The sequence below is a fragment of the Calonectris borealis genome, chromosome 29, assembly GCF_964195595.1.
Source record: "Calonectris borealis chromosome 29, bCalBor7.hap1.2, whole genome shotgun sequence".
In the NCBI taxonomy this organism is placed as follows: Eukaryota; Metazoa; Chordata; class Aves; order Procellariiformes; family Procellariidae; genus Calonectris; species Calonectris borealis.
In genome coordinates this window covers 3,960,759-3,985,793 of record NC_134340.1, presented here as the reverse complement: position 1 = coordinate 3,985,793, position 25,035 = coordinate 3,960,759, and the positions used below count along the sequence as shown (strand labels likewise).

The 25,035-nt window shown below is 69.1% G+C and overlaps 2 protein-coding genes across 6 annotated transcripts in view; both read left to right on the top strand.

The window, feature by feature from the left end:
* ARHGEF2 (Rho/Rac guanine nucleotide exchange factor 2) overlaps positions 1 to 17,293 on the top strand; it is a 31,237-nt gene extending 13,944 nt beyond the window's left edge. Inside the window, exons 1-22 of one of the 5 annotated variants that reach the window (XM_075176355.1) lie at positions 887 to 957; positions 8,986 to 9,136; positions 9,644 to 9,711; positions 9,845 to 9,908; positions 10,136 to 10,265; positions 10,342 to 10,451; positions 10,539 to 10,685; positions 11,311 to 11,561; positions 11,675 to 11,800; positions 12,047 to 12,164; positions 12,259 to 12,516; positions 12,995 to 13,071; positions 13,174 to 13,343; positions 13,540 to 13,607; positions 13,707 to 13,898; positions 14,055 to 14,150; positions 14,256 to 14,323; positions 14,407 to 14,448; positions 14,550 to 14,600; positions 15,048 to 15,461; positions 16,526 to 16,715; positions 16,805 to 17,293. In XM_075176355.1, coding sequence (XP_075032456.1) covers positions 934 to 957; positions 8,986 to 9,136; positions 9,644 to 9,711; positions 9,845 to 9,908; positions 10,136 to 10,265; positions 10,342 to 10,451; positions 10,539 to 10,685; positions 11,311 to 11,561; positions 11,675 to 11,800; positions 12,047 to 12,164; positions 12,259 to 12,516; positions 12,995 to 13,071; positions 13,174 to 13,343; positions 13,540 to 13,607; positions 13,707 to 13,898; positions 14,055 to 14,150; positions 14,256 to 14,323; positions 14,407 to 14,448; positions 14,550 to 14,600; positions 15,048 to 15,461; positions 16,526 to 16,715; positions 16,805 to 16,890 — 2,901 coding nt within the window. In that variant the 5' untranslated portion in view covers positions 887 to 933 and the 3' untranslated portion in view covers positions 16,891 to 17,293. Of the gene's footprint in view, positions 1 to 886; positions 958 to 3,284; positions 3,398 to 3,865; positions 4,074 to 8,985; positions 9,137 to 9,643; positions 9,712 to 9,844; positions 9,909 to 10,135; positions 10,266 to 10,341; positions 10,452 to 10,538; positions 10,686 to 11,310; positions 11,562 to 11,674; positions 11,801 to 12,046; positions 12,165 to 12,258; positions 12,517 to 12,994; positions 13,072 to 13,173; positions 13,344 to 13,539; positions 13,608 to 13,706; positions 13,899 to 14,054; positions 14,151 to 14,255; positions 14,324 to 14,406; positions 14,449 to 14,549; positions 14,601 to 15,047; positions 15,462 to 16,525; positions 16,716 to 16,804 lie in introns of those variants that run through there. The other 4 variants (XM_075176354.1, XM_075176353.1, XM_075176356.1 and 1 more) reach the window with 4 other exon arrangements.
* A 1,663-nt stretch (positions 17,294 to 18,956) lies between these two features.
* ANKRD35 (ankyrin repeat domain 35) lies at positions 18,957 to 24,978 on the top strand. Its single transcript, XM_075176357.1, is given in 12 exon segments — positions 18,957 to 19,394; positions 19,396 to 19,553; positions 19,638 to 19,726; positions 19,995 to 20,059; positions 20,891 to 20,948; positions 21,067 to 21,137; positions 21,215 to 21,321; positions 21,773 to 21,936; positions 22,051 to 23,609; positions 24,544 to 24,633; positions 24,713 to 24,778; positions 24,916 to 24,978. Coding segments are annotated over 12 exon segments (2,883 nt in total). The 5' UTR covers positions 18,957 to 18,995; the 3' UTR covers positions 24,973 to 24,978.
* The last annotated feature ends 57 nt before the right edge of the window (positions 24,979 to 25,035 follow it).

The following is a 25,035-nucleotide window of genomic DNA, read 5'->3' as shown; positions in this document are numbered from 1 at the left end:
GACGGGCCAAAACCCGCCCCGGCACGGTCCGGACCCCGCAGTCGGGACGGCTTCATCCTCGTCCCACCCCGCTGGGTGCTGAACCAGGGCTGCAAATGGGTTTAAATCCAGGATTTAGTAGTAGTAGTATTATTATTTAGCAGGCGGAAAGGGCTGCTCAGGCCAGGCTCTCGCCGAGTCTCGGTTTAGCAAAGTTTGTCCTATAAAATCTCCGGGGAGGGAGAAGGGTCCTGAAGGCTGGGAGCGCTGGTGGTGGTCCGGATCCCGCGGGCAGAGGGACGGGGAAAAGGGGTCGACGTCGATCCCGGCCGAGGCAGCGGGACACCGAGCCGTGCACGTGGCGATTGCATCAGGCGGAGGGGGATTGGGGTACGAGGGGAGCGAGGTGCCCACCCCAGCATCACTGCCGGGGGGTGCACGGCAGAGCCGCCCCGACACGGTCCCTGCGGTGCTGGTGGCACCGGGATGGCGCCAGGCGTCCCTGCGGCAGCACCGTCCCCGGGGGGGGGGGGGACAGATCTTGGGTCACGCTCTGCAGACGGGTGCTCGTAGCTCGGGGGGGTCCCAAGCAGAGGCTGCGGCAGGGATTGGGGTCGGGTCCCCGGGGTCCTGGGGCAGGAGGGAGGCACTGGGGCTTAATGGGGGACATTGGTGGGGGCGACCCCAATAGAGGGGGCCCCAATAGAGGGGGCCCCAATAGAGGGGACCCCGAGAGGTCTGCAGGCAGCAGAGAGCATCCAGTGCCACTTTGGGGGGGACAGGCAGGGTTTTGGAACGCTGGGCGCTGGGCGGGAAGCGGCCGTGGGGAGCGGGGAGGCCGCGGAGGGGAGGGACCGTGCTATTTCAGGAAGAAATAATAATCCCAGCCGCCGGGGCCGAGCTCGCCGCCGCCTCGGGGACTCGGCGCGGTCCCGTCTCCGGGGACCCCCAGCCATGTACGGCCGTCCTGCACCCAGGGTGAGTCATGGGAACGGCTCAGCCCCGGGGGTCCCGCGGGGGTCCCGGGGCCTCCCTGCCGCTGCGGGTCTCGCCCGAGCACCAGACGCCGCCGGGTCGGCTCCTGCGCTTCTGGGGATGGCCCGCATGGTGCTGGGGGGCTGCGGGGCATGGCAGGGGACACCCGCAGCATCCGGCGCCCGTGGTGCCGTTGGGGCGGCTGCATCCTCGCGGCGATGCCCGTCGGTGGTTTTGGTGAGGGGCTGGTGCTGGGGGGAGTCCGGCCTCGTGGAGGGGGACCACGCGGTTTCCCCCCGCAACCGGATCACCCCCACCTCCTCCCTTCCTGACTTTTTATGGCTGAGCCGCCGCCACTTCCCCCTTCGCCCTCTGCTCCCCTGCGGTGCTCGCAGCACCGCGGGGCTTTCCAGTGCCCGGATCCGGCCCTGCCATGCGCGGAGAGGCACAGGACCCCCCCAAGGGCATCACCGAGCCTGCCCACCGGCCGCATCCTGCCCCAAGGTGGCCGGGCGCCTGTTCGGGGTTTCCTTCCGTTGGTTTTGGGGCAGTTTTAGGGTTACGGCCGGGGAGGGGGAAGCAGAAGCAAACCCCGGCCGGAGGGGTTTGTACCCAGTGAGGAAACGAGAAATTAGGAATTAGGCCCTGGGTGAAAGGAGGAGTGTGACCCCATCCCCCCCGGATGCTCGGGGCGGCCTCGCGAGGGTTTGGTTCTGCTTTCGGGACCGCGATTTAATTAAAACCCGGCCTTGGCAGCAGGGCCCCCGCCCAGGACCCAGCCTGCGCCGGGTTAACGGCCGCGGCTGCCTCCCGTGAACGGCTCCGGCCGGAGCTGCCGCCGGGTTTTGGGTCATTGGATGTGTTTTCCCGACGGCTTCGCTCCGGCTCCCGCCTTCTTCTCTTCCCCGGGAGCTGCCTGCCTGGGTGCATCCCCACCCTGCGTGGGTGCATCCCACCCATTTCCCGCGGGGTTTGCAGGGCCGGGTTCGGCACCGCCGTGCCGATTCCTTTGCCGCTGGCAATGATTTCTGCGTGGAAGTCGAGGCAGCTCGCAGAGAGCGGTGGCACCTCCCGGCAGCATCGGTGGCTTTTCGCGGTTACTCATTAAGCCGAGAGCCGCCCGCGTCTCTCCTGGTTGCCCACACGGCTTTGTCCCCGTCCCCTTGGTGAGCGTCAAGTGCCGCCAGGCTCGGAAACGTGGAGAAAAGGGACATTTATTTGCTTAAGGAGCCGTTTGCACCCACAGGACCCCGCAGCGGGGGTGGCTTTGCCCCAGGGCCCGCCAGGTTATGCTTGGGGATGAGGTCCCCAAAAAGCCTCCCCTTGCCCGCAGCCCCAGGCTCTGCCGGGATTTGGAGCCGTCCGCCTGCCTCGGTGCTCTTGGCAACCTCGGTAGCGTTATCTCTGGCAGTGAGCGGGATACATCCGATAAATGCCGGCTTCTCCCAGCCAGCGAGTTAATGTTCAACCGGGTTGAGGTTAGCCCAGCTCCTGGTGCTGGGGTCCTCTCCGAAGCCGGTATTTTTAAGGGTAAAAAGCAAAATTTTTCCAAAATACCGCCTTCAGCCCAACTTTCCGTCGCTGGATCTGGATGAGAAAGCGGCTTTTTCTGTCCCTCCCCTCCCAAAAGCGTCAGCGTCCCCAGCGCGGCTCTCCGGGGGCAGGGTCTGGCATCAGTTTGCTCCGTTTGGGAGATAAAAGCCCCCAAATGGAGGAAAAAGGTCGCGCTGGGTCCACAACGCAGGGACGGGATTCGTGCGTCACCCCGAAACCGCGCTTTGGGGGTATTCGGGGCTCTGGGGGAGTTTTGGGGAGTCCCATGGCGGCCGGGCAATGGGGGATTGAAATCCCATGGGATTTTCTTCTTCTTTTTGGGATTCCATCCCTGGTGCACCCAGGGAGGACGCAAGCGGTGGGTGGGCCGTGGTCCCCAAAAGTGTGGGGTTTCCATGGGACCGAGGCTGGGCAGGGGGATGGGTGCGTGTGGGGAGGGGAAACTGAGGCATGAGAGGTCTGGACATCGGGGCACCGATCGGGGAAGACTCTGGTGTGATGCTTCCAGAGCGGCTGGCCGGATCCGGAGCAGCTCCCGAGGGCCAGATCCAGAGTGACTCCGGAGTGGCCATTCCCAGCAGCCATGGCTGGATCCGGCATGATGCTGGGTGGCCCTTCCCGGATCCGGAGTGGCTCCGGGGTGCCCGCTCCCAGGCTGCCGGTCCCCACCCGGGGCCCGATCCCGGGCGCTGCCTGTCCCGTCTCGAACAAAGGCCCGCGGGCAGCACGAGGCCGGGGCCGGCAGCGCGACCCGCCCCCGGGGGGGCGGAGCCAGGGGCGGGCAGGAGCAGGCAGGAGCGGGCAGGGGCGGCCGGAGCGGAGCGGAGCGGCTCCGCGGATTATGTCCCGCATCGAGTCGCTGGCCCGGGCGAGGAGCGATCGCGCCAAGGTGGGTCCCGCCGGGCGGTGCAGCCCCCCCCCGGGGCGGGGGGTCCCCCCCAACCCCTCTCCCTTGGCGGGGGGGAGGCATTTCCCTCCCCTGCTCCTGGGGGGGGGGGGTTACCCCCATCCAGCACAGGGGGGTTCAATCCCCCACCCCCCGGGGGGGCCCTCGCTGAGGTCGCTGCCCCCCCCCCAACTTGGGGGGGCTCTGCCCTTCCCCACCCAGGTGGGGAGGGGCAGTTTCTGGGGTCCTGGCAGGGTGAGGGGGTGCCGGAGGGGGGTCGCGGGGATGGGGTGATGCTCAGACCGGCGCTCACAGGGAAAGGGGCGGGGGGTTATGCCCCTCAGAGGGGGTCCCCAGCAAAAGGGGGGGGGAGCGCAGGGAGGTGGGCGAGGATCCTCCGCAGCCGCTCCCCATTGTGCAGCGGGGTCTCCTGGGAAGACAATAACCCTCCTGCCTGCACCGCTGCCCGCACTCCTGCCCGCCGCCCTCGCCCCACCGCCCTCGCCCCGCCGCCCCGCTGCCAGGCGGGGACCACCGCCACCCGCCGAACGTCCCGCCGGCAACTTCTTCGGCAAAGCAACCGCCAAACTTCCTCCATCGCTCTCGCCCGTCAGCCTTGTTTCCGCCGAAGCCGAAGGCCTTTTGGTGGCGTGGAAACCCTCCAGCTCCAGCACGGCGGGTGAGGAAGTCGCCTTCTCCTCCTGCCGAGGGGGTGGGAGCAAGGTGGGACCCCCCCCACCCCGGTTTTATTGTCCACAGCCCAGTAGAGACAAAGCCCCGCCATCGTTTGGGCGATGGGGAAACTGAGGCACGGAGAGCCGGGGTGCTCTCGTCCCGTGGGAGCGTTTCCCCCTCGCCCATGACTTGGCGAGGGTGCGAGGGGGGGGGCCGGGCGCCGTCGTGCTGCCCAGAGCATGTGGCAATCGCCGGCGTGGCGAAACGATGGGCAAGGGGGGGGTCAAGAGCAGGGGGGACCCAGCTGGTGCCGGGCGCTGCCTGCGCTTGGCAGGGCTTTGTGCTCCTGCTGCCGGCTGCTGCGGGCGTGCGAGGCGGGCGTGCAAAGCTGCGCTCCTGTTCCCTGCCTCAGTTTACCGCAACCCGGGGATTTTCGGGGGGGGGAAAACCCAACGCCGGTGCTCCCCTGGCTCACGTGGTGTGGATCGGCCTTGCGTGCACCGAGTTTGTCAGGTCTGAGCCATCTGGGGAGCGGCTGGAGGTTTGGGGGTGTTCAGCCCCGAGGTCTGGGTTTTGGGGGGGCTGGCGGAGGTGGTGGCAGCGGGGGGGGGAAGTGGTTGTTGGTTCCTGCGCCGGCCGGGGGGTGGAAATGGCGGTTTTTGTTTAAAGAAAGTTTCATCAAAGCCCGTTTCGCCCCACCCAAGGCCGTGCCCTGGGCTGGGGGGGCTGTCGGTGTGTCCCCCCCTGGGAGGGGACGGCTCCCAGGCGCTTGGAGAGCAGCCACCGTCCCCGCCGCCAGCTGTCACCGCTTTAGAAAAGGGGCCCCCCCCGTCAAAGGCAGCGGAGGGGACACACAGCCGCGGGCCCCCCCTGGCCGGGATGTGTTGGTGGCAGATGGGATATGTGGGAACCCCCCCCCGGCCGTCCCGCCGCGGCTTTACAGTCACGGGGACCCCGTCTTCCATAGCGGGACGTGCTTTTGGGGGGACTCCTGGCAGGGTAGCATCCCCCCACCCCCACTGCTGCCTTCCCTGGAGCCCCCCCAAACAGCGGAGGGGGGGTCCCTGGGGCTCCCACTGCACCCTCCCGCTGCACCCCCCAAACTCGCAGCCTCACTCCTCCGGCGGCTTGAAACCTCAGAGGGGGCAAATTTGGGGACAAAATGGAGCTTTTGTGCACTGGGCGGGGGGGGGGGGCCACCCCGTCTTCTGGTGGGGGCGAAGGAGCTGCCGGGCATCCCCCCGCAGTTTCGGCCGCGGCGCGGCGGCATCTTTTGTTGCCACGCCGGTGAGGACGGCGCTGGCTTTGTTCAACGCCGGGGTGGCAGGCGGGGGGGGACTGTCCCCAACAAGGAGGGGACCGACGTGCCTCCGTGACGCCATTTCGGGGGTCGGATCCATCACCCAGGTCAGACCTTCGCTTTTTCGGGGTGCTGCCCCCCCACTCCGGCTTTTCGCACCCAGCGCGGAGGCGGTGATGCCGCAGGTGGCTTTTTTTTGGGGGGGACACACCATGGGATGGTGGCAGCTGGAGTTGTCATCGCCCCGAAACCTCTCCCCTGGGTCTGGCCGGAGTTTTTCGGCTCCGGAGGTTGGCGCGGGTGTGTTCTCACGCAGGAAAAGAAATCGGCTATCTTGGGCGAAGTCGTGTCGGTGCCAGCAGAAATATACCCGCCGTAGGCGTTGCACCGCGGCGCCGGGAAAAAAAAACCCAAAAAACCCCCAATTTCTATTTAAAGCGGAGAAACTTTCTGCTCCCCGCCGGCTCTGGGGAGGTCGGGTGCGGGGGGACCCTCCGGAACCCCCGGCCGGAGAAGCCGCGGTGCCGGATGCCGGGGGTTCGGCTCAACACCCGTTTTTGTGCCGGCGGCGTTGGCCGGGGTCGGGGTTTTGGTGCCGGCTGCTGCTGGGTTTGGGGGTGATGCTGGGGGGGTGTTTGCATTGGGGTATCCACTGCTGGGTTTTTTTGGGGGGGCAGCTCCGCCCCGTGTGTTTTGAGGGGTGCGGGGATGGGGGTGGTGGCACGGCCGCCGATTTCCCCCCCTCCCCGGGGTATTTACAGCCACGCGGTCACGTCCTGCCGCCTCCGACGTCCCCCCCCCGGCCGTGGGGTGCAGCCTGACACCCCCAAACCCACTGCCGGACCCAGGTGTCCGGGCTGGGTAGGGGTCACCGTCCCCCCGGTCACCCCTTGCTGTGCCGGCGGTGGCGCCGTCCTCGGCGTCGCGCTGGCAGCAGGGACCCTCTGTGGACCCCCCGCCCGGCACAGGGGGGGTCTTTTGTCCCCCGCTGGATTTGGGGCTGCCATCGGAGGGTCCCGGTTCAAAATGCCCCCCGCTCCCATCACCAGTGGGCAGCCGGAGCCACTCGTGGCTCTGAGCCCCCAAATCCCTCCCGCAGCTCCCCCCCCAAATTCCTCTTCTCCCACCCCCGTGCCCTCTCCCTTCTATAGACGGGCCAGGGGCTGCGTGTGACCCCCCCAAAATACTTCCAGGCATCCAGGGGCGATGCCGAAGCCTCGTGGGGTTTTATGGCACCATCACCAGTTGCACCCATCCCCCCCCCCAGTGTGGCCTTTGTGGGGTGGGGGGAACCCAAGCAGGGTGGGGGTCTGGGTGGGGGTCCGGGTGGGGGGGACCCAGGTGTGCTTCGAGGCAGGAGTCTGCGTGGGGGGACCCAGAAGGGTGCGGATCTGCACTGGGGGGACCCAGGCGTGCTGCGGGGTGGGGGTCCGGGTGGGGGCGACCCAGGCAGGGTGGGGGTCCGGGTGTGGAGCCCCAGGCGTGCTGCGGGGTGGGGGTCTGCATTGGGTGGACCCAGGCAGGGTGCGGGTCCGGGTAGGTGAGACCCAGGCGTCCTGTGGGGGTCCGGGTGGGGGGACCCAGGCAGGGTGGGGGTCCGGGTAGGGGGGACCCAGGCGTGCTGTGGGGTGGGGATTTGGGTGGGGGGGACCCAGGCAGGGTGGAGGTCCGGGTGGGGGGACCCAGGCAAGGTGGGGGTCCGGGTGGGGGGGGACCCAGGCGTGCTGTGGGAGTCCGGGGGGGGGGGACCCAGGCGGGCTTGGGGGTCCGGGGCGGGCGGGAGCCGGTGCCGGGAGCCCACCAGGCGGGCCGGTGGCGGGGGGGCCGCGGCGGCAGGAAGAGTCGCCGCCTCCCGCCTTTGTCTGGCGGCGGTTCGGTTTCCTGCGGCCGGGCCGGGGCCGGGCTGCGGGGTCCCTGCGGGGAGGGGGGGGCAAATCCAAAGCGAGGGGAAGAAACAAGGAAAATCAGAAAAAGGAAAGAAAGGGAAAAAAAGAAAAGCGGAGAAAAGGAAAGGAAAGCGGAGACAAGGAAGGCAAAAAAAAGAGGGAAAAACCCCCCAAAAAAAGAAAAAAAGGAAAGCAGGGAAAAAAGGCCGGAAAAAAGGGAAAGAAAAAAAAAAGAAAAGAGAATGGAAAAAAAAAGGAAAGCAAAAAAAAAAATAAGGAAAGCAAAAAAAAAAAAATAAGGAAAGCAAAAAAAGAAGAGAAAGAAAAAAAGAGAAAAAAGGAAAGGAAAGCAAAAAAAGGCAAAAAAAGTAAAGAAAAAAAGAAACCAAAAAAAAAAAAAAGAAAAAAGCAGCAGCTAAAAAAATAGCAAAGCAAAGAAAAAAGCAAAGCAAAAAAAAAAAAAAAAGGCCCGGAACAATCGCGGCCCCGAGCCGGGCAGATGTTGTGGCCGGAGGCTCGGCGGGCGCCGGGGCCGGGGGGGGCTGCGGGGCCGGGATGTGCTGCTGCTCCTGCGCCCCATTCCCGGCGGACGGGGAGGTGGAGAGACCCCTCTGCGGAGAGCGGGTGAGCGCCTGATCCCCCCCGGCTCCGGGTGAACGCTGCTGTGTCCCCCCACCCCGGTGTGGAGCGGGGGCCGTGGCTGCATCCCCCCACCCCCGGTGTCTCCTCTCCCTGGGGACCACGGGGTGGGGGGCTGCTCTGCTCAGCCCCACTCCTGTCCTGTGGGCTCCCCTGGTCTTCCTCACCTTCCTCCCCACCTGCCTGACTCTTCCCCAGGGGGGCCTTCGGCCTCCCACCCACCCTCCGGGGGGGTCAGGAGTGGGGACAGAAACCGGGACCCCCTTTGGCGTCATGCTGAGCCCCGGGGAGGGGGATTTGGGACCCAAAGCGCGTTTTGGGGGGCTGGCACGGAGAGGGTCTGTTTGGCGGGTGCCCCGGTGCCAGGCACGGCCGGGTGCCACGGCGGGGGGGGACAAAGGCGGCTCTGTGCCGGTCGGGGCGCGGGGGGGTCCGAGGCAGGAGCGGACGCCCTCGAGATGCTCAGGACAACACCGGCTCGCTCCCATTTTCTGGGAGGGGAAAACCATGGCGAGCCGCCGGCAGCACCGGCAGCCTGGGGCCGGACCCTGACACCGTCCCCATGGGGGGCAGCTGGCCTCCGAATCCCCGTTTTGGGGGAAAAAGGGCAAAAATATCCACTTTGGATAAAAAAAGGAGGTGGGAAGGCGCAGGGCTGCTGGGTGTGATGCTCCGGTGATGCCCCCAGCCCCCGTGGGCGCCGGGGAGCATCGTCACCACCCCCCCCACCGCGGCCCCCGCATCTCGTCCCCATTGGGGCTGGCGGCGGTGGTGCCGGGGGGGGACGTGTGCTGGGGCGGGGGGGATTTCTCCCGCAGCCACCCGGTTGTCATGGTTATGGGATGATGGGAAGCACGGGCGAGCAGAGCGATCGGGGTGGCTTCTCCCCAGCCGCTCGGCTCCCTGTCCCCCCCACCCCGGGGTGGCAGGACCCCCCGAGCATTGCGGGGGACCGGGGTGTCCCATGTCACCCCCGGCTCCCCGCAACCATGAACCGCATCCCGAAGCAAGCGGGGGTCGTGCCGGGTGGTGCCGGCGGGCGCCCGCCGTGCCGCAGCCCCGTCAGGCGCCCGTCGCATCTCTCCGGGCAGAGCAAGGAGAAGGAGAAGATGAAGGAGGGCAAGGAGAAGGACGCCCGCTACACCAACGGCCACCTCTTCACCACCATCACCGTCTCCGGCATGACCATGTGCTTCGCCTGCAACAAGAGCATCACGGCCAAGGAAGCTCTTATCTGCCCCAGTGAGTAGCCGAAACGGCCGGGGCGGCTTTGCCGGGTGGGCACGGCAATCCCCATGGCAAGCGGCTGGTTGCTCCCGGCTTGGCTGCGCGGATTCGTGCCGCGGAGCAGGAGGGATGCTCATGGAGGTGATTTCTCCGAGGCATCCTGGCAAGCGCCGGCGTGCCGCCGTGGCGTGTCCTGGCAAGGCAGCCGGCACCGCTGGCTCCTTCGAGCTCCCCCGGCGCGGTGCCGGATGGAGCCGGTGTGCCCGTGGCACCGGGCTGGCGCGGGGCATCGTCTCCTGCGGGGCTGAGGGGGTCTCGGCGGCACCGCGGCGGCTCAGCTGCTCCCCGGCAGCTGCGGCTCCGGCAGCGCCTGGTGTCACCCGCGTCCGCCCGGATTCCCCCCGCATCTGCTCCCGTCGCTCCGGTGATGGCGGCTCCCCAGGGATGGGGGTGGCGGGAGGGTCCCCCCCGTGTCTCCAGGGGGGGCCGTGCCGTCACCTCTCCCTGTCCGCCTCCCCCCAGCCTGCAATGTCACCATCCACAACCGCTGCAAGGACACGCTGCCCAACTGCACCAAGGTGAAGCAGAAGGTGAGCGCCCGCCCGGCTGCCACAAGTGACACGAGCCGGCCGGTCTCAGCCGCTCCAGGTTTTTTTGGGGGGGCGGGGGGGGGACACACGGGGACGGTGACACCCGCCGTGATGCCTCCGCTCCCTCCCCCAGCAACAGAAAGCCGCGCTGCTGAAGAACAGCTCGGCGCTGCAGTCGGTCTCGCTGCGCAATAAAAGTGAGTGGGGTGCGATGTGCCGGGGGGGTGGGGGAGGACAGCCCTTCCCCCCCGCGCTGCCTGTCACCGAGGTGTCGGGGCAGGGCCGGGTCCCTCTCTGGGCTGGGGGACACGTCCCCGGGTGGGGGTGCTGGGGGGATGCTGTATCGGGGTGTCCCCCGTGGGCGGTGGGGACACTGTGCACAGCCAGGGGGGTGGCAGTGCTGACCCCCAGTGTCCCCCCCCAGCTGCCATCCGGGAGCGCCCCAACTCGGCCATCTACCCCTCGGAGAGCTTCCGCCAGACGCTGCTGGGTCCCCGCCGCGGCCGACCCTCCCTCTCCCTCTCCAAGAGCGTCTCTACCACCAACATCGCGGGGTAAGCGGGGGGAAACGGGGGGCCGGGGGGCAGGGGACGTCCCCAGAGCGTCACCGTCGTGTCCCTCCCCGCCCAGGACGTTCAACGATGAGTCTCCCCTGGGGATCCGGCGGATCCTGTCCCAGTCCACCGACTCCCTCAACATGCGCAACCGCACGCTCTCCGTGGAGTCGCTCATCGACGAAGGTGGGGACCCACCGGGGTGGGGGCACGGGCTGGGGGGACACGGGGCGCAGGGCCAGCCCCCCCGGCTCCCGCCGCCCTCCCGCGCAGGCCCCGACGTCATCCTCAACCAGCTGATGAGCGACTTCGAGACGGACGGGAAGGACTTCGAGGCGGATTCCTGGAGCCTGGCCGTGGACAACAGCTACCTGCAGCAGCACAAGATGGACGTCATGAAGCGCCAGGACGTCATCTACGGTGAGCGGCCGCGTGGGGAGGGGGGACTGGCGGGACGGGGAGGGGGACACGGCGGGACGGGGTACAGGGGTGAGGTGGGGATGGAGGGGCAGGGTAGGGGACACAGGGATGGGTCAGAGGTGCAGGGATGGGGGACACAGGGACAGGGTAGGGGACACAGGGACAGGGTAGGGGACGCAGGGACAAGTCAGGGATGGGGGACACGGGGACAGGGTAGGGACACAGGGATGGGTCAGAGATGGGGGACACAGGGACAGGGTAGGGACACACGGATGGGTCAGAGATGGGGGACACAGGGACAGGGTAGGGGACACAGGGACAGGGTAGGGACACAGGGATGGGTCAGAGACACAGAGATGGGGAGGCAGAGATGGGGGACATGGGGACAGGGCAGGGGACACAGAGATGGGGAGGCAGAGATGGGGGACATGGGGACAGGGCAGGGGACACAGAGATGGGGAGGCAGAGATGGGGGACATGGGGACAGGGCAGGGGACGTAGGGATGCGGATGAAGCGACGGGGGTCGCCGGAGGCGGTGGGGACAGGGTGAGGTGCTGTCCCCGCGGCGCAGAGCAGGCTGGGCCCCGCCGCGGTGGCCGCTCCCTCTCACCCATCCCGCCGCAGAGCTGATCCAGACGGAGATCCACCACGTCCGCACGCTGAAGATCATGGCCAACATGTTCCGCAAGGCCATGCTGGAGGATCTGCAGGTGGACCCGGCCACGGTGCAGAAGATCTTCCCCTGCGTGGACGAGCTGAGCCAGATCCACGAGCGGTTCCTGGCGCAGCTCCTGGAGCGGCGCAGGGAGTCCCTGGCCCACGACAGCAACAAGAACTTCGTCATCAACCGGCTGGGGGACATCCTCATCAACCAGGTGGGGACGGCGCGGCCACCAGGGCCAGCGGGTGCTGGCGGGGCCACCAGAGCCAGCGGGTGCTGGCGGGAGGCTCCGGGCTCGCTGACATCCCCTCAACCTCCCCCGCCAAGTTTTCGGGTGCCAGCGCGGAGCAGCTGAAGAAAGCCTACTCCGAGTTCTGCAGCAAGCACACCAAAGCCATGAAGGAGTACAAGGACCTGCTCGCCCGCGACAAGCGCTTCCAGCAGTTCATCCGGGTGAGCACCCCTTGTCCCTACACGGCTCCGCAGGGACCCCCGGGATGGGCGTCGGGGTCTCTCTGCGGGCTCCGGGCTTCGTGCCCTGCTGAAGACCCTTCTGCCGACTCTGTGCCTCAGTTTCCCCAACTGCGTGTGTCTCCCTAATGCCTCTTAACGTGGTTATGAGCCCCGGGGGGGGCGGCCGCTGCTAACGGGGTGCCCTGTGCTTCCTTCCCTCCTCCCTCCCTCCCTCCGGCCGGCCAGAGGATGACGCGGTCCCCGCTGCTCCGGCGTCACGGGGTGCCCGAGTGCACCTTGCTGGTGACGCAGAGGATCACCAAGTACCCGGTGCTCATCGAGCGCATCCTGAAGAACTCCAAAGGTAACGGGGCTGGGGGCGGGTGGGCAACACGGGGGGCTGCCCGTGCTGGGGGGGTTCCAGCCCTGAGCGCGTCCCCCCCGACCCTTCATCCCAGACAACGAGGGTGACTCCGCGGACCTGTCGCGAGCGCTGAAGCTGGTGAAGGAGCTGATCTCCTCCATCAACGAGGAGGTGCACACGTGCGAGATGAACACGCGGCTGTGGGACGTCTACAGGCGCGTGGACGGCCGTGCCAAAGTGCAGCTGCCGTGGGAGAGCCGCGCCGGCGTTTTCGGCAAGGACGAGCTCCTGCGGCGTAAGCTGGTGCACAGCGGCTGCATGCTCTGGAAGACGGCGGCCGGGCGCTTCAAAGGTGGGGACTGGGGTGCTGGGGGCGGGACTGGGGTGCTGGGGATGGAGATGCCAGGGGGCGGGGATGCGGGGGACCAGGGTGCCAAGGAATGGGGTACCAGGGCATGGGGATGGCCAGGGACCAGGGTGCTATGGGATGGGGGTACCAGGGCATGGGGATGCCCAGGGACCAGGGTGCTATGGGATGGGGGTACCAGGGCATGGGATGCTGGGGGAGCAGGGTGCCCGGAGATGGGGGTACCAGGGGATTGGAGGTTCCTGGGGATGGAGATGCCGGGGACCAGGGTGCCAGGGGATTGAGGTACTAGGGGATGGGGATGCCTGCGGAGCAGGGTGCCAGGGGTGCCAGGAGGCCCTCACCCTCCACGGACAAATTTAGGGGCAGCCCCAGGACTAAGGGGGCCCTGGGGCTCTGCGGGTGGGACACGCCACGGCCTCCCACCCACCCCAGCGTCTCACATCCCTGCGCCCCCTCCCAGACGTCCTGGTGCTGCTGATGACCGACGTCCTCATCTTCCTGCAAGAGAAGGACCAGAAATACACCTTCCCCATGCTGGTGAGCCGCCGCCGCCCGGCCCCCGCTCCCGGCCCCCCGCCGCTGCCGGGGCGGCTGTGCCGGCACCGGGACGGCGTTCCGACCCCGCCACCTGTCCCGCAGGACAAGCCGGCCGTCATCTCCCTGCAAAACCTCATCGTGCGGGATATCGCCAACCAGGAGAAGGGGATGTTCCTGATCAGCGCCGCGCCGCCGGAGATGTACGAGGTCCACGCCGCCTCCCGCGACGACCGCAACAACTGGATGAAGGTCATCCAGCAGACCGTCAGCCTGTGAGTGTCCGCCCCGGCGGGGGGGGATTTTTGGGGGGTCCCCACGGCTGCGGGGCGGGCGATGGGGAGGCGGAAGGTGGGTGCAGCTCCGGGTTGGGTCCTCTGAGCCTTGGCAGGATGCGGCCAAGGGTGGGAAGGGCGGACGCGGTGTGATGGGGTTGGGGGGTCCCGGCTCTGACCCCCCCGTCCTTCCCAGCTGCCCCAGCCGCCAGGACTTTCCCCTGATCGAGACGGAGATCGAAGCGTCCTTACGCAAGCTGAAAGGTGGGTGCCACCCCCGTGGGGGTCCCCATCCCCGTCCCCTCCTCGTCCCCCCATTCCTGCTCGTCCCCCCCTCCCCGCTACCCTCTCCCCGCCCCGCAGACCGTATCCTGCAACACGATCGGAAGATCACGGCGCTGCTGGAGGAGAAGGTGGGGCTCTTCGCCGACATGCTGGCCCTGGCCAGCGGCTGCGAGGAGCCCTCGCCCACCCTGGCCCCCCGCACCCTCTTCCACTCCGACTCAGCCGAGGGTTCCCGAGGGGAGAAGCTGATGCACGACGCCATCCGGGAAGGTACGGATGGGACCGCGGGTGCGTGTACCCCAGCCACCCGGGTGCGATGCTCCGGGATGCTCTGGGAATGGCGATGCTCCGGATGAGGAAACTGAGGCACGGGGCTGGGCTGGGGTCCCCCCCGCGGCGTGGGGCTCATCCTGCGCTTCCCCGCAGTGGAGTGCCTGAAGGAGATATTCACGGGCTCCGGGCGCGACCGGGACCAGAATAACCTCGCCGAGGCCGAGAGCTGCCCCAGCCCCGGCGCCAGCAGTAAGACGGGGCACGGGGGACGCGTGCCAGCCGGGGAAGGGGGCTGTGCCTGGCCCGGGGTCCCCTGGGACCGTGGTGGGGCTCACCCCCTGCCTCTCCCTGCAGACGGCGACGCCGGCAGCTTCAACGGCTCCCTGGAGTTCTGCAGGGCGGACTCGGATGCTGGGCAACGGGTGAGCGCAGTGGGGGGGACACCGGGGGGGACACCTCCACCCTGTGCCGGGGCCACCGCAGTGTCACTGTTCTCTCTCCGCAGGATGGGAACGGCAACCAGCTCCTGCAGAGGGTACCCCAGGAGGTAAGGGGGGACGGGATGGGGGAGAGGCCCGGCTCCCTCCCTGCCTCAGTTTCCCCACCCGGCTTCACCAGGGGTTCACCATCCCCTCCTCTCCTTCCCAGGAGATCAACCAGCGGCTGGTGAACCTCTACACCCTCCTGCACGGCCTCCAGGTTGGTGGGACCGCGCTGCGGGGAGGAGGGGACGGGGATGGGGGCGACAAGCCGGCATCCCCCCCTGCCCGCCCCCTGCCCGCCCCCCTGCCCGCCCCCTGCCCGCATCCCTGCCCGCCCCCCTGCCCGCCCCCTGCCCGCCCCCCTGCCCGCTCCCTGCCCGCCCCCCTGCCCGCACCCTTGTCCGCTCCCTGCCCGCACCCCTGCCCGCACCCCTGCCCGCTCCCCTGCCCGCCCCCCTGCCCGCTCCCTGCCCGCTCCCTGCCCGCCCCCCTGCCCGCCCCCCTGCCCGCACCCTGCCCGCACCCCTGCCGCACCCCTGCCCGCTCCCTGCCCGCTCCCTGCCCGCTCCCTGCCCGCACCCCTGCCCGCCCCCTGCCCGCACCCCTGCCCGCCCCCTGCCCGCCCCCTGCCCGCCCCCTGCCCACCCCCTGCCCGCTCCCGCAGGCGGTGGTCAGCCAGCAGGACACGCTGCTGGAGCTGCAGCTGCAGGAGGGCACGGAGAAGCCGTCCCGCCGCGGTTCCCAGCCGGCCCCGGCCGAGCCGGCGGCGCGGAGCGGCGAGAAGCCCGGCCCCACGGAGCTGGCGCTGCTGCAGCGGCAGCACGGGCTGCTGCAGGAGGAGCTGGGGCGCTGCCGGCAGCTCTGCCAGGAGCGGGCGCAGGACGCGGCGGCCCTGGAGACGCGGCTGCGGGACAGCGAGCAGGACCGCGCCCGGCTGGAGCGGGAGCTGGAGGAGGCCCGGCGGCAGCTGGGGGCCCTGCGGCAGGAGGGCGGCCCGCGGGGCCGGCGCGGGGCCGATCCGCGGCGGAGGAGCCTGCCCGCCGGCGATGCGCTCTATCTCAGCTTCACCCCGCCCCAGGTAGCGGGCAGGGGCGGCTCACGCGTGGCGTGAGTGCGTCCGGCCTCAGCCCACCGGGGTTCGGGGCCCGGCGGGCGGGGAGATGTGCTCACGCGTGGCGTGAGTGCGTCCGGCCTCAGCCCACCGGGGTTCGGGGCCTGGCGGGGGGGGAGATGTGCTCATGCGTGGCGTGAGTGCGTCCGGCCTCAGCCCACCAGGGTTCGGGGCCTGGCGGGGGGGGAGATGTGCTCATGCGTGGCGTGAGTGCGTCCGGCCTCAGCCCCGCAGGGTTTGGGGTGCAGGGGGGTGGTGGTGGGAGGAAAAAGATGTGCTCATGCATGGCATGAGTGTATCCGGCCTCAGCCCCGCAGGGTTTGGGGCCTGGCGGGCGGGGAGATGTGCTCATGCGTGGCATGAGTGCGTCCGGCCTCAGCCCACCGGGGTTCAGGGCCTGGCGGGCGGGGAGATGTGCTCACGCGTGGCGTGAGTGTGTCCGGCCTCAGCCCAGCAGGGTTTGGGGTGCAGGGAGGGGTCGGCAGGGGTGAAAAGATGCGCTCATGCGTGGCATGAGTCCATCTGGCCTCAGCCCACCTGGGTTTGGGGCCTGCAGGGGGAGGAAGATGTGCTCATGCATGACATGAATGCGTCCGGCCTCAGCCCACCCAGGTTTGGGGTGCGGGGAGGGGATGGCTGGGGCAAAAAGATGTGCTCATGCATGGCATGAGTGCGTCTGGCCTCAGCCTGCCCAGGTTTGGGGCCTGGGGAGGTGGGGGGGGATGGTGAAAGCTGCACTCATGCATGGCACGAGTGCGTCCAGCCTCAGCTCATCCGGCTTTGCAGCCTGGGGAGGCAGGGGGAGGGGCGGGAAGGATGCGCTCATGCATGACACGAGTGCGTCTGGCCTCAGCCCACCTGGGTTCGGGGGAAAGATGTGCTCATGCATGACACGAGTGCATCTGGCCTCAGCCCACCTGGGTTCGGGGGAAGGATGCGCTCATGCATGACACGAGTGCGTCCGGCCTCAGCCCCCATGCACTGGGGGCCACGGGGGGCTCAGACCTGACCGCCCCCCTCCTCCCTCTCAGCAGCTGAGCCACGGCGCCCCCCCCGCCAGCCTCTCCTACCACCACCCTGCCTTCGCCCCCTGCCCCCGGGAGGAGCTGGATTACCGGGGGGGCGATCCCGACCGGCTGCGGGAGGGTGAGGACGCCCTGGACGCGCTCCTGGAGGACGAGGGCTTGGGGAGCCGCCGCTCCCCCCCCGCCAGCCCCCGAGGTGGGTCCCTGGGTGGGAGGGGGGCAGGAGCTGGCCCCGGGCACCCGCTTTTCCCGGGGCAGGGGGTTTAACCCGCTGTTTTCCCATAGATTTCCTGAGGATGCAGGATATTCCCGAGGAAGTGGAGAGCAACCAGGAGCTGAGGGAGGGCGACGGGGGCTCCTCGGACAGTTAGGGACCGGCTCCAGCCCCGCCCGGCCCCCCCAGCACCCCACGACCCCCCCTTTCCCCCCAAGGAGATGCTGGGGGCAGGATCCGGCTGGGGGGGGGTTGGGGACAGCGGGATGGGGGGCAGCCGGGGGGGGTTTGGGGAGCTGCTATTCCCGTGGGAGCCTTACGGGGCTGGGGGGGGTCCGGTTGCCCCCTCCCCTCCTCCAATGGGGGGCGGGGGACGACACAGCGGTTTGGGACTGGTGTCCCCCCCCGGCTTGGATTTATTTATTTATTTTGTCGTCTCGGGGTGGGAGGAGGTTTCGGGGGGGTGGGGAGGGTCCTGGTCTGTCCCAGCGCTGGGCAGGATGCGGCCCCCCCACCCCCACCCCGGACTGCAGTGATGTCCCCAGTGGGGGGTGAGCCCATCTCTACCAAAGCTCGTCCCCCACCCCGCTTTTGGGGGGCTGCCCGGGGGGGGGCCGGGAGTGGTGGGTTTAATCGGTTGGTTCCCCTTGGTTTAACTGTACAAAAACGAAGGAAAAAAAAAAAGAAAAAGAAAAAAAATTGGAAAATAATTAAAAAGACCAGTTTGGACCCAAACTGTGCAGGTGGGGGGCCGGGGGGGGTCGGGGGGCAGAGCCCAGCTGGGAGGGGGTGGGCAGGGCCCGGTCCGGGACCCCAGGACGGGGACACGAAGCGGGAGGACGGGGTGCTGCGGCCGTGGCATGCACCGAGCGCGTGGGGTCTCAAGCCCGCGCCTGCGTCCGTCCCGATGGGAGAGCGGTGGCGGGTGTCTGTCCCCCCGAGCCGTCCCGTGTCCCCAGCCTTGTCCCTACCTTGTCCCTTCGGGGTGAGCCGAGCGTGTCCGTTCTCAGCAGGCTGCTCTGCACGGTGCCTGACGCCAGGGTGGTGGGCGCCCGCGGCTGGGGTGCCCGGGGTGGCTCTCACGGGGAAGACGGCGGGCGGGAGGTCCCCGGGGAGGTGACGGGACAAGCCTGGGCTGGGCGCGAGCCAGCCCCGGGCGTGGGGAGGTGACGGGGCGGAGGACGCGCACCCAAGGCGCCCGCACCCACACGCCTCCGACGCTCGCGGCACCCGCACCCGCCCCGGCCCGGCGGGGGTAGGGGGTCCCGGGGAGCCCCCCCCGGCCACCATGAAGCGGATGTTCTCCTGCTCCAGCTCGCAGGTGGCGGTGAGTCCCGGCCCCCCCCCACGCCCGGGGGGGACCCCAGCCTGTCCCGGGGTTGGGGACCCCCTCCCCACCCCCGTGGATGGGGTGACACCCAGCCTCGGTGCCCTGCAAGCACCCATGGGGGGTGCCCGGGGGGGCTGGGGGTGCTGCGGCCACGTTTGGGGTGTGGGGGTGCTCTGGCCCCACTGCTGCCAGCCGGCCCCGCCGGTCCTGAACCGCAGCCGGCCGTGGTGCTCAGCACCGGCCCTGCCCCGATGCCGGCTGCAATCCCAATCCCAGCCCCGATGCCAGCTGCAATCCCAATCCCAGCCCCAATCCCAGCCCCGATGCCGGCTGCAATCCCGGCCTCAATCCTGGCCCCGATGCTGGCTGCAATCCCTGCCCCGATGCCGGCCCTGATGCCGGCTGCAATCCCAATCCCAGCCCCAATCCCAGCTCCAATGCCAGCTGCAATCCTGGCCCCAATCCCAGCCCCGATGCCGGCTGCAATCCTAATCCCAGCGCCGATACCAGCCCCGATGCCGGCTGCAATCCCAATCCTGGCCCCAATCCTGGCCCTGATGCCAGCTGCAATCCCAATCCCAGCCCCAATCCCAGCTCCAATGCCAGCTGCAATCCTGGCCCCAATCCCAGCCCCGATGCCGGCTGCAATCCCAGCCCCGATGCCGGCCCTGATGCCGGCTGCAATCCCAACCCGAATCCCAGCCCCGATGCCAGCTCCGATGCCAGCTGCAATCCCAATCCCAGCTCCAATGCCAGCTGCAATCCCAACCCGAATCCCAGCCCCGATGCCAGCTCCGATGCCGGCTGCAATCCCAATCCCAGCTCCAATCCCGCCCCAATGCCGGCTCCAATCCCGGCCCCGATGCTCAGCCCTGAGCCCCAGCGCCCGGCCCCAGAGCTTGTCCCCAAACCTGGCCCTGCTGCGGGTCCCGATGCCCAGCCTGGCCCCCCGTCCCGGTGCTCGGCTCCGGTGCCCACCCACACCCTGCACCGCGGCGGAGCCCGGCGCGGCGCGGCGGCAGCCCGACAAACCAGCCGGGCAGGCGCAGGCAGGGACACGCTCTGCCTCACCTCGCCTTCCCCGGCCGGCGCCCAGGGCCAGGCTCCGCAGGGACTCGGGGTCCCCAGCGCCCCATCCCTGCTGGAGCACCCCAACAAGTGGGGAAACTGAGGCATGGCTCTGCGCTGCTGCAGAGGGAGGCACTTGGGGGGCACGTCCTAAAAGAGGGGTCAGCCCCGAAGCGCTGCCTCTGCCGCGGCACGTGGAGAACCCGTGCCTCAGTTTGCCCTCGCCGCCCGGCGGGGCAGGGTGGGGGTCCCGTCCCCGCAGCCCCCCCGGAGCCGCTCGCCACCCCCCAGGTTGAGAGCTGGAACAAGCAGGACCAGAAGCTTTTGGAAGCGGTGGAGAAGGGCGACGTGGGCAGGGTGTCCGCCCTCGCCTCCCGTAAAACGGCCCGGCCCGCCAAGCTCAACGCCGTGGGGCAATCCGCGTACGTCAGCCCCCGGGGGGGCACGGGGGTCCCTGGGGTGGCGCATGGGGACCTCGGTGGCAGCCACCTCTCGCCCTTCTCCAGCTTCCACCTGGCCGCATCCAAGGGTCTCACCGAGTGCCTGACGCTGCTGCTGGCCCACGGGGCCCCCGTTAACGAGAAGAACGATGACGGTAAGTGGGGGACACCGGTGGGGACACCTCCTGGCACGGGGGGGGACACAGCGACAGGGTGCGGTCCCCGTGTCCCCTCCGGGTGATGGCGAAGGGCTGAGCATACCCCAGACCTGCACCCCAAGGCACCGAGCCCCGGGGGAGCGCCCTGTCCTGCCGTGTCGGGGCAAGATGTCCCCAAGGCGAGATGTCCCCTGGGGGGTCCCCACTGGCCGTGTCCCCGGTGTCCCCCTCGGCTGCCGGTGCCCAGCCCACGGGTCTCTTGCAGGCAGCACCGCTCTGCATCTGGCCACCATCGCCTGCCAGCCCCAGTGCGTCAAGGTCCTGCTGCAGGTACGAGCTGGGACGGGGACGGGGACCGGGGTGGGGTGGGGACAAGGACAGGGATGGGGACAAGGACGGGGATGGGAACAAGGACGGGGATGGGAACAAGGACAGGGACGGGGATGGGGTGGGGATGGAGATAGGGATGGAGCTGGGGATGGAGCTGGGGATAAGGATGGGGAAAAGGACAGGGATGAGGATGGGGATAGAGTGAGGACAAGGGCATGGATGGGGATGGGGACAGGGATGAGGATGGGAACAAGGACAGGGATGAGGATGGAGCTGGGGATGGAGCTGGGGATGGAGATAGGGATAAGGATGGGGAAAAGGACAGGGATGAGGATGGGGATAGAGTGAGGACAAGGGCATGGATGGGGATGGGGACAGGGATGAGGATGGGAACAAGGACAGGGATGAGGATGGAGCTGGGGATGGAGCTGGGGATGGAGATAGGGATAAGGATGGGGAAAAGGACAGGGATGAGGATGGGGATGGGGTGGGGACAAGGGCAGGGATGGGGATGGGGTGGGGATGAGGATGCAGAGGGGGGGATGAGGATGGAGCTGAGGATGGAGGTGGGGATGGAGGTGGGGATGGAGATGGGGATGGAGATAGGGATAAGGATGGGGACAAGGACAGGGATGGGGACAGGGGCAGGGATGGGGCTGGAGCTGGGGCTGGGGATAGGGATGAGGATGAGGACAAGGACCGGGGTGGGGATGGGGACAGGGGTGGAGGCAGCGGGGAGGATGAGGGTGGGAATAGGCTGGGGAGGGGCAGGGCAGGGCGCCGGGTCCTGTCCCCAGCTCGGGGAGGGTCCATGCCCGCTGTGCCCCCCAGTATGGTGCCAACGAGGGCCACGTGGACGGGCAGAACCGAACCCCACTGCACTGGGCTGGTGAGTGCCGGGGCCCCGGGCCGGGCTGGGAGGGGGGGCAGCGCTGAAGGCTCTTTCGGGGGGGCCCATCTGACCCCCCAAGAGAGCAGCCCCCCGCGCTGACGCGGCCCCCCCGCAGCCTCCTCGGGCTGCGCCTCCAGCGTGCTGCTGCTCTGCGACCACGAGGCCCTCCTGGACGTCACCGATGCCGTGAGTGGGGACCGAGGGGGTGGCAGGGGGTGACAGGGGACGGCGGGGGCTGACGGGCGCCTCCGCGTCCCCCCCAGCACGGGCAGACCCCCCTGATGCTGGCGGCGCGGGGGAACCACGCTGCCATCTGCACCCAGCTCCTGCAGAGAGGGGCCGACCCCACCCTGGCCGACAAGGACAAGAAGTGAGTGGCCGCGGGGACGGGGGACACTTGTAGGACAGTCTGGGGGTGACGGGGAGGGGGGCTCTCTGCTCTGCCCCCATGCCCGGGGCGATGGCTCGATGGCTCTGCTCCATGGGGACCCTGGAGATGCCCGGTGCAAAGACAGCTCCGGTGTTGTCCCCTGTCCCCAAGGGACCCCGGTGTCCGTGGAAAGCCACCGCTGTGGAGAGCAGTCCCCAGGGAGGGGGGGGAGAGGGGTGGGGAGGGACCCGTACCACTGTGCCACCATGCCACCGTGCCACTGTGCCACCATGGCACTGTGCCACCGTGCCACTGTGCCACCATGGCACCGTGCCACCATGGCACCGTGCCACCGTGCCACTGTGCCACCATGGCACTGTGCCACCATGGCACCGTGCCACTGTGCCACCGTGCCACCGTGCCATCGTGGCACCGTGCCACGCTCCCGCAGGACCGCCCTGACGCTGGCCCGCGAGCACGGCAGCCTGGAGTCGGCCGAGCTGCTGCTGAGCCACGGGGCGGCCGTGGGGGACGAGGGCGGCGGGCACTACGCGGGACAGACCCCCAGCCGCGCGCTCCGGCGGCTCCTGCGCGGCGCCCGCGGCGGGGGGAGAGGTGAGCCCCCACCCGCCACCGCCCCCACCCCCGTCACCCATCCGGCCTCGCCCAGCTGCTTGTTTTAGGGGAAAAAAACGGGAAAAAGGGGATTGTTTCTTTTCCCCCCGGCAGAGAACGGCACCGGCTGTGCCAGGGACCCCGCGCCGCAGGTGGGAAGCCGGGGAGAGGGGACCCCGGGCAGCGACAGTGAGGAGGAGGAGGAGGAGGATGAAGAGCAGCAGGATGGGTGCGATGCCCGGCGGGTGCGGCGGCTGCAGGAGCGGCTGGCGAGGAAGACGCGGGAATGCCAGCGGTTGGCGGCCGCCGCCGACAGCATCCGGCAGCGGGTGCGGGAGCTGGCGCGGCTCCTGCCCGGGTGCGAAGCCGGTGCCGGGGTGGAGGATGAGGATGGCGCCTGCCTGGCCCTCCTGGCCCAGCACCTGGGGGAGCTGAGGAAGAGGATGATGGCCGAGGAAGAGGGGGATGGAGGACAGCCGGCGGCACAGCTCAATGGTGGTGACGTGGCGCCGGCGCTGGCCCCGTTCCTGACCTGGCTGGGGGACGAGTGTGCCAAAATGCGGGCGGCGAAGGCGAGCGCCTTCACCCGGAGCAAGGGGCTGCGGAAGGAGGTGGAGGAAGCCCTGCGGAGCAAACTGCACTACGAGGTGGTGTCGGCGGACGCCGTCCGGAAAAGCCTGGCGGCTTGGGAGAAGATGGTGGTGGGGCTGGAGCAGGCGCTGAGCCGCGCCGACGAGACCCACGCCAAGATGCTCGAGGAATCCCGCGTCCTCCTGGAAAACCTCCGGCGGGAGCCGGCGCGGCCGCTCGCCGGGACGGCGCCTTCCCCGTGCCCGGTGAACGGCACGGAGCCGGCTCCGGGTGGGAAGAGCCGAGAGGAGGGTGGGAGCTTGGAGAAGGAGATGCTGGAGCTCAAGGAGCGCAACGGGACGCTGCTGGGGGAGCTGGCGCGGCTGGGGCGCGAGCGGGAGCGGCTGCGGGAGGAGCTGCGGGGGCTGCGGGAGCAGGACCCCGCTGCCGAACCGGCGGCGGAAGGTTCTGGAGCGGCCGCCCTGGCCCGGGCGCTGGCAGCCGAGCGGGAGGAGGCGGCGAGGCTGCGGCGGAAGCTGGCGGGGCAGCGGCGGGAGCTGGCGGCCCTGCGGGATGGGGTGGGCGAGAAGGCGCGGGAGGCGGCCGGCGATGCCGGTGCCGGTGCCGGCATCCTGCAGGAGCTGCACCGCAAGCTGGACGGGCTGGTGAGGTCCCAGCATGAGGCCTTGCAACTCGTTGCAGAGATGGAGGGTGATGGCACCCACGGAGACGGGGACAAGGACGGGGCAGGGCTACTGGGCGAGCTGGAGGATGCACTGGGCGAACTGGCGGAGGAGCTGGGGACGGCGCCGGGTCCCCGTGTGCCGCGACTGCTGGAGCGGCTCGCCGGCACCGCCGCCGCCCTGCGCGGCCGGGAGCTCCCCGGGGAGCCGCGGGGGCCGCCGGGGGCCGAGGCCGAGCGCTGGCGGGCGGCGGCGGCGGAGGAGAGGCGGGCGAAGGAGGCGGCGGCGGCCCGGGCGGCCGAGCGGGAGCGGGAGGCGCGGGAGCTGCGGGAGAAGGCGGAGGGGCTGGAGCGGAGCGTGGGGAGCCTGCGGGCGAGGGCGGGCGAGCTCTCCAGGGCCTGCCGGGACAAGGAGGGGAAGGTAAGGGCTGGGCTGGCCTGGGACGCGGGCTGGAGGGACGGGGGCCCTTCCCATCACCATCCCCTTCCCATCACTGTCCCCATCGCGTCCCCATCACCATCCCCTTCCCATCGCCATCCCCTTCCCATCGCCATCCCCTTCCCATCACCATCCCCTTCCCATCACCGTCCCCTTCCCATCACCGTCCCCTTCCCATCACCATCCTCTTCCCATCCCCTTCCCATCGCCATCCCCTTCCCATCACCATCCCCTTCCCATCACCATCCTCTTCCCATCGCCATCCCCTTCCCATCCCCTTCCCATCACCATCCCCTTCCCATCCTCTTCCCATCGCCATCCCCTTCCCATCACCATCCCCTTCCCATCACCATCCTCTTCCCATCGCCATCCCCTTCCCATCCCCTTCCCATCACCATCCCCTTCCCATCCTCTTCCCATCGCCATCCCCTTCCCATCACCATCCCCTTCCCATCACCGTCCCCTTCCCATCACCATCCTCTTCCCATCGCCATCCCCTTCCCATCCCCTTCCCATCACCATCCCCTTCCCATCCTCTTCCCATCGCCATCCCCTTCCCATCACCATCCCCTTCCCATCCCCTTCCCATCACCGTCCCCTTCCCATCCCCTTCCCATCGCCATCCCCTTCCCATCACCGTCCCCTTCCCATCCCCGTCCCCACCGCGTCCCCATCCCCGCACCCCTCCCCTCCCGTCCCATTGCCCATCACCCCTCGCCCCACCTCAGGGGTTTGGGGGGCCGGGGGCTGCCCGGGGATCTCTGGGGCGACCAGGAGCTTCTTCCCACCCGGGTCCATCTTCCAGCCAAATTTGGGGGGGGGCAGCCGGGCAGCCAAGGGACAGCCCCGGGGGGTGACGGGGACCGGCCGGTCCCCACCAGCGCCCCGACGTTGCCCCCCCGGTCCCTGACCCCAGATGAAGAAGCTGCTGGTGGAGACGGAGAAGCTGTCGGCGGAGGTGCTGGGGCTCCGCGGCCAGAGCGCCCGGCTCCAGCTCCAGCTGGAGGTGGGTGCCAGCACCCAGTGTCACCCACTGTCACCTCGTCACCCTCTTCGTCACCCCACCTTCCTCTTCTCCTTCCCAGGTCCAGCAGAAGAACCACCGGGACATCGTGGCGGTCTACAGGACCCACCTGCTCAACGCTGCCCAGGTGGGACCCCGCGTCCCCCTCGCTTGGGGGTGACCTTGGCGGGGGGGGGGCAATTTTGGCTGCAGTGCTGGAAAATACCAGTTCGGAGCCCGGCCCCCAGTTTGGGTCCGGCCCCCGGCAAGGCTCTCCTCCCGCAGGGCTTCATGGACGAGGGGGTGCACGCCCTGCTGCTGCGCATCCTGCGGCCGGAGTGAGCGCAGGACCGGCCGCTCCCAGCGCCCCCCAAGCCATTAAACTGGAACGGCCGCCTGTGCCCA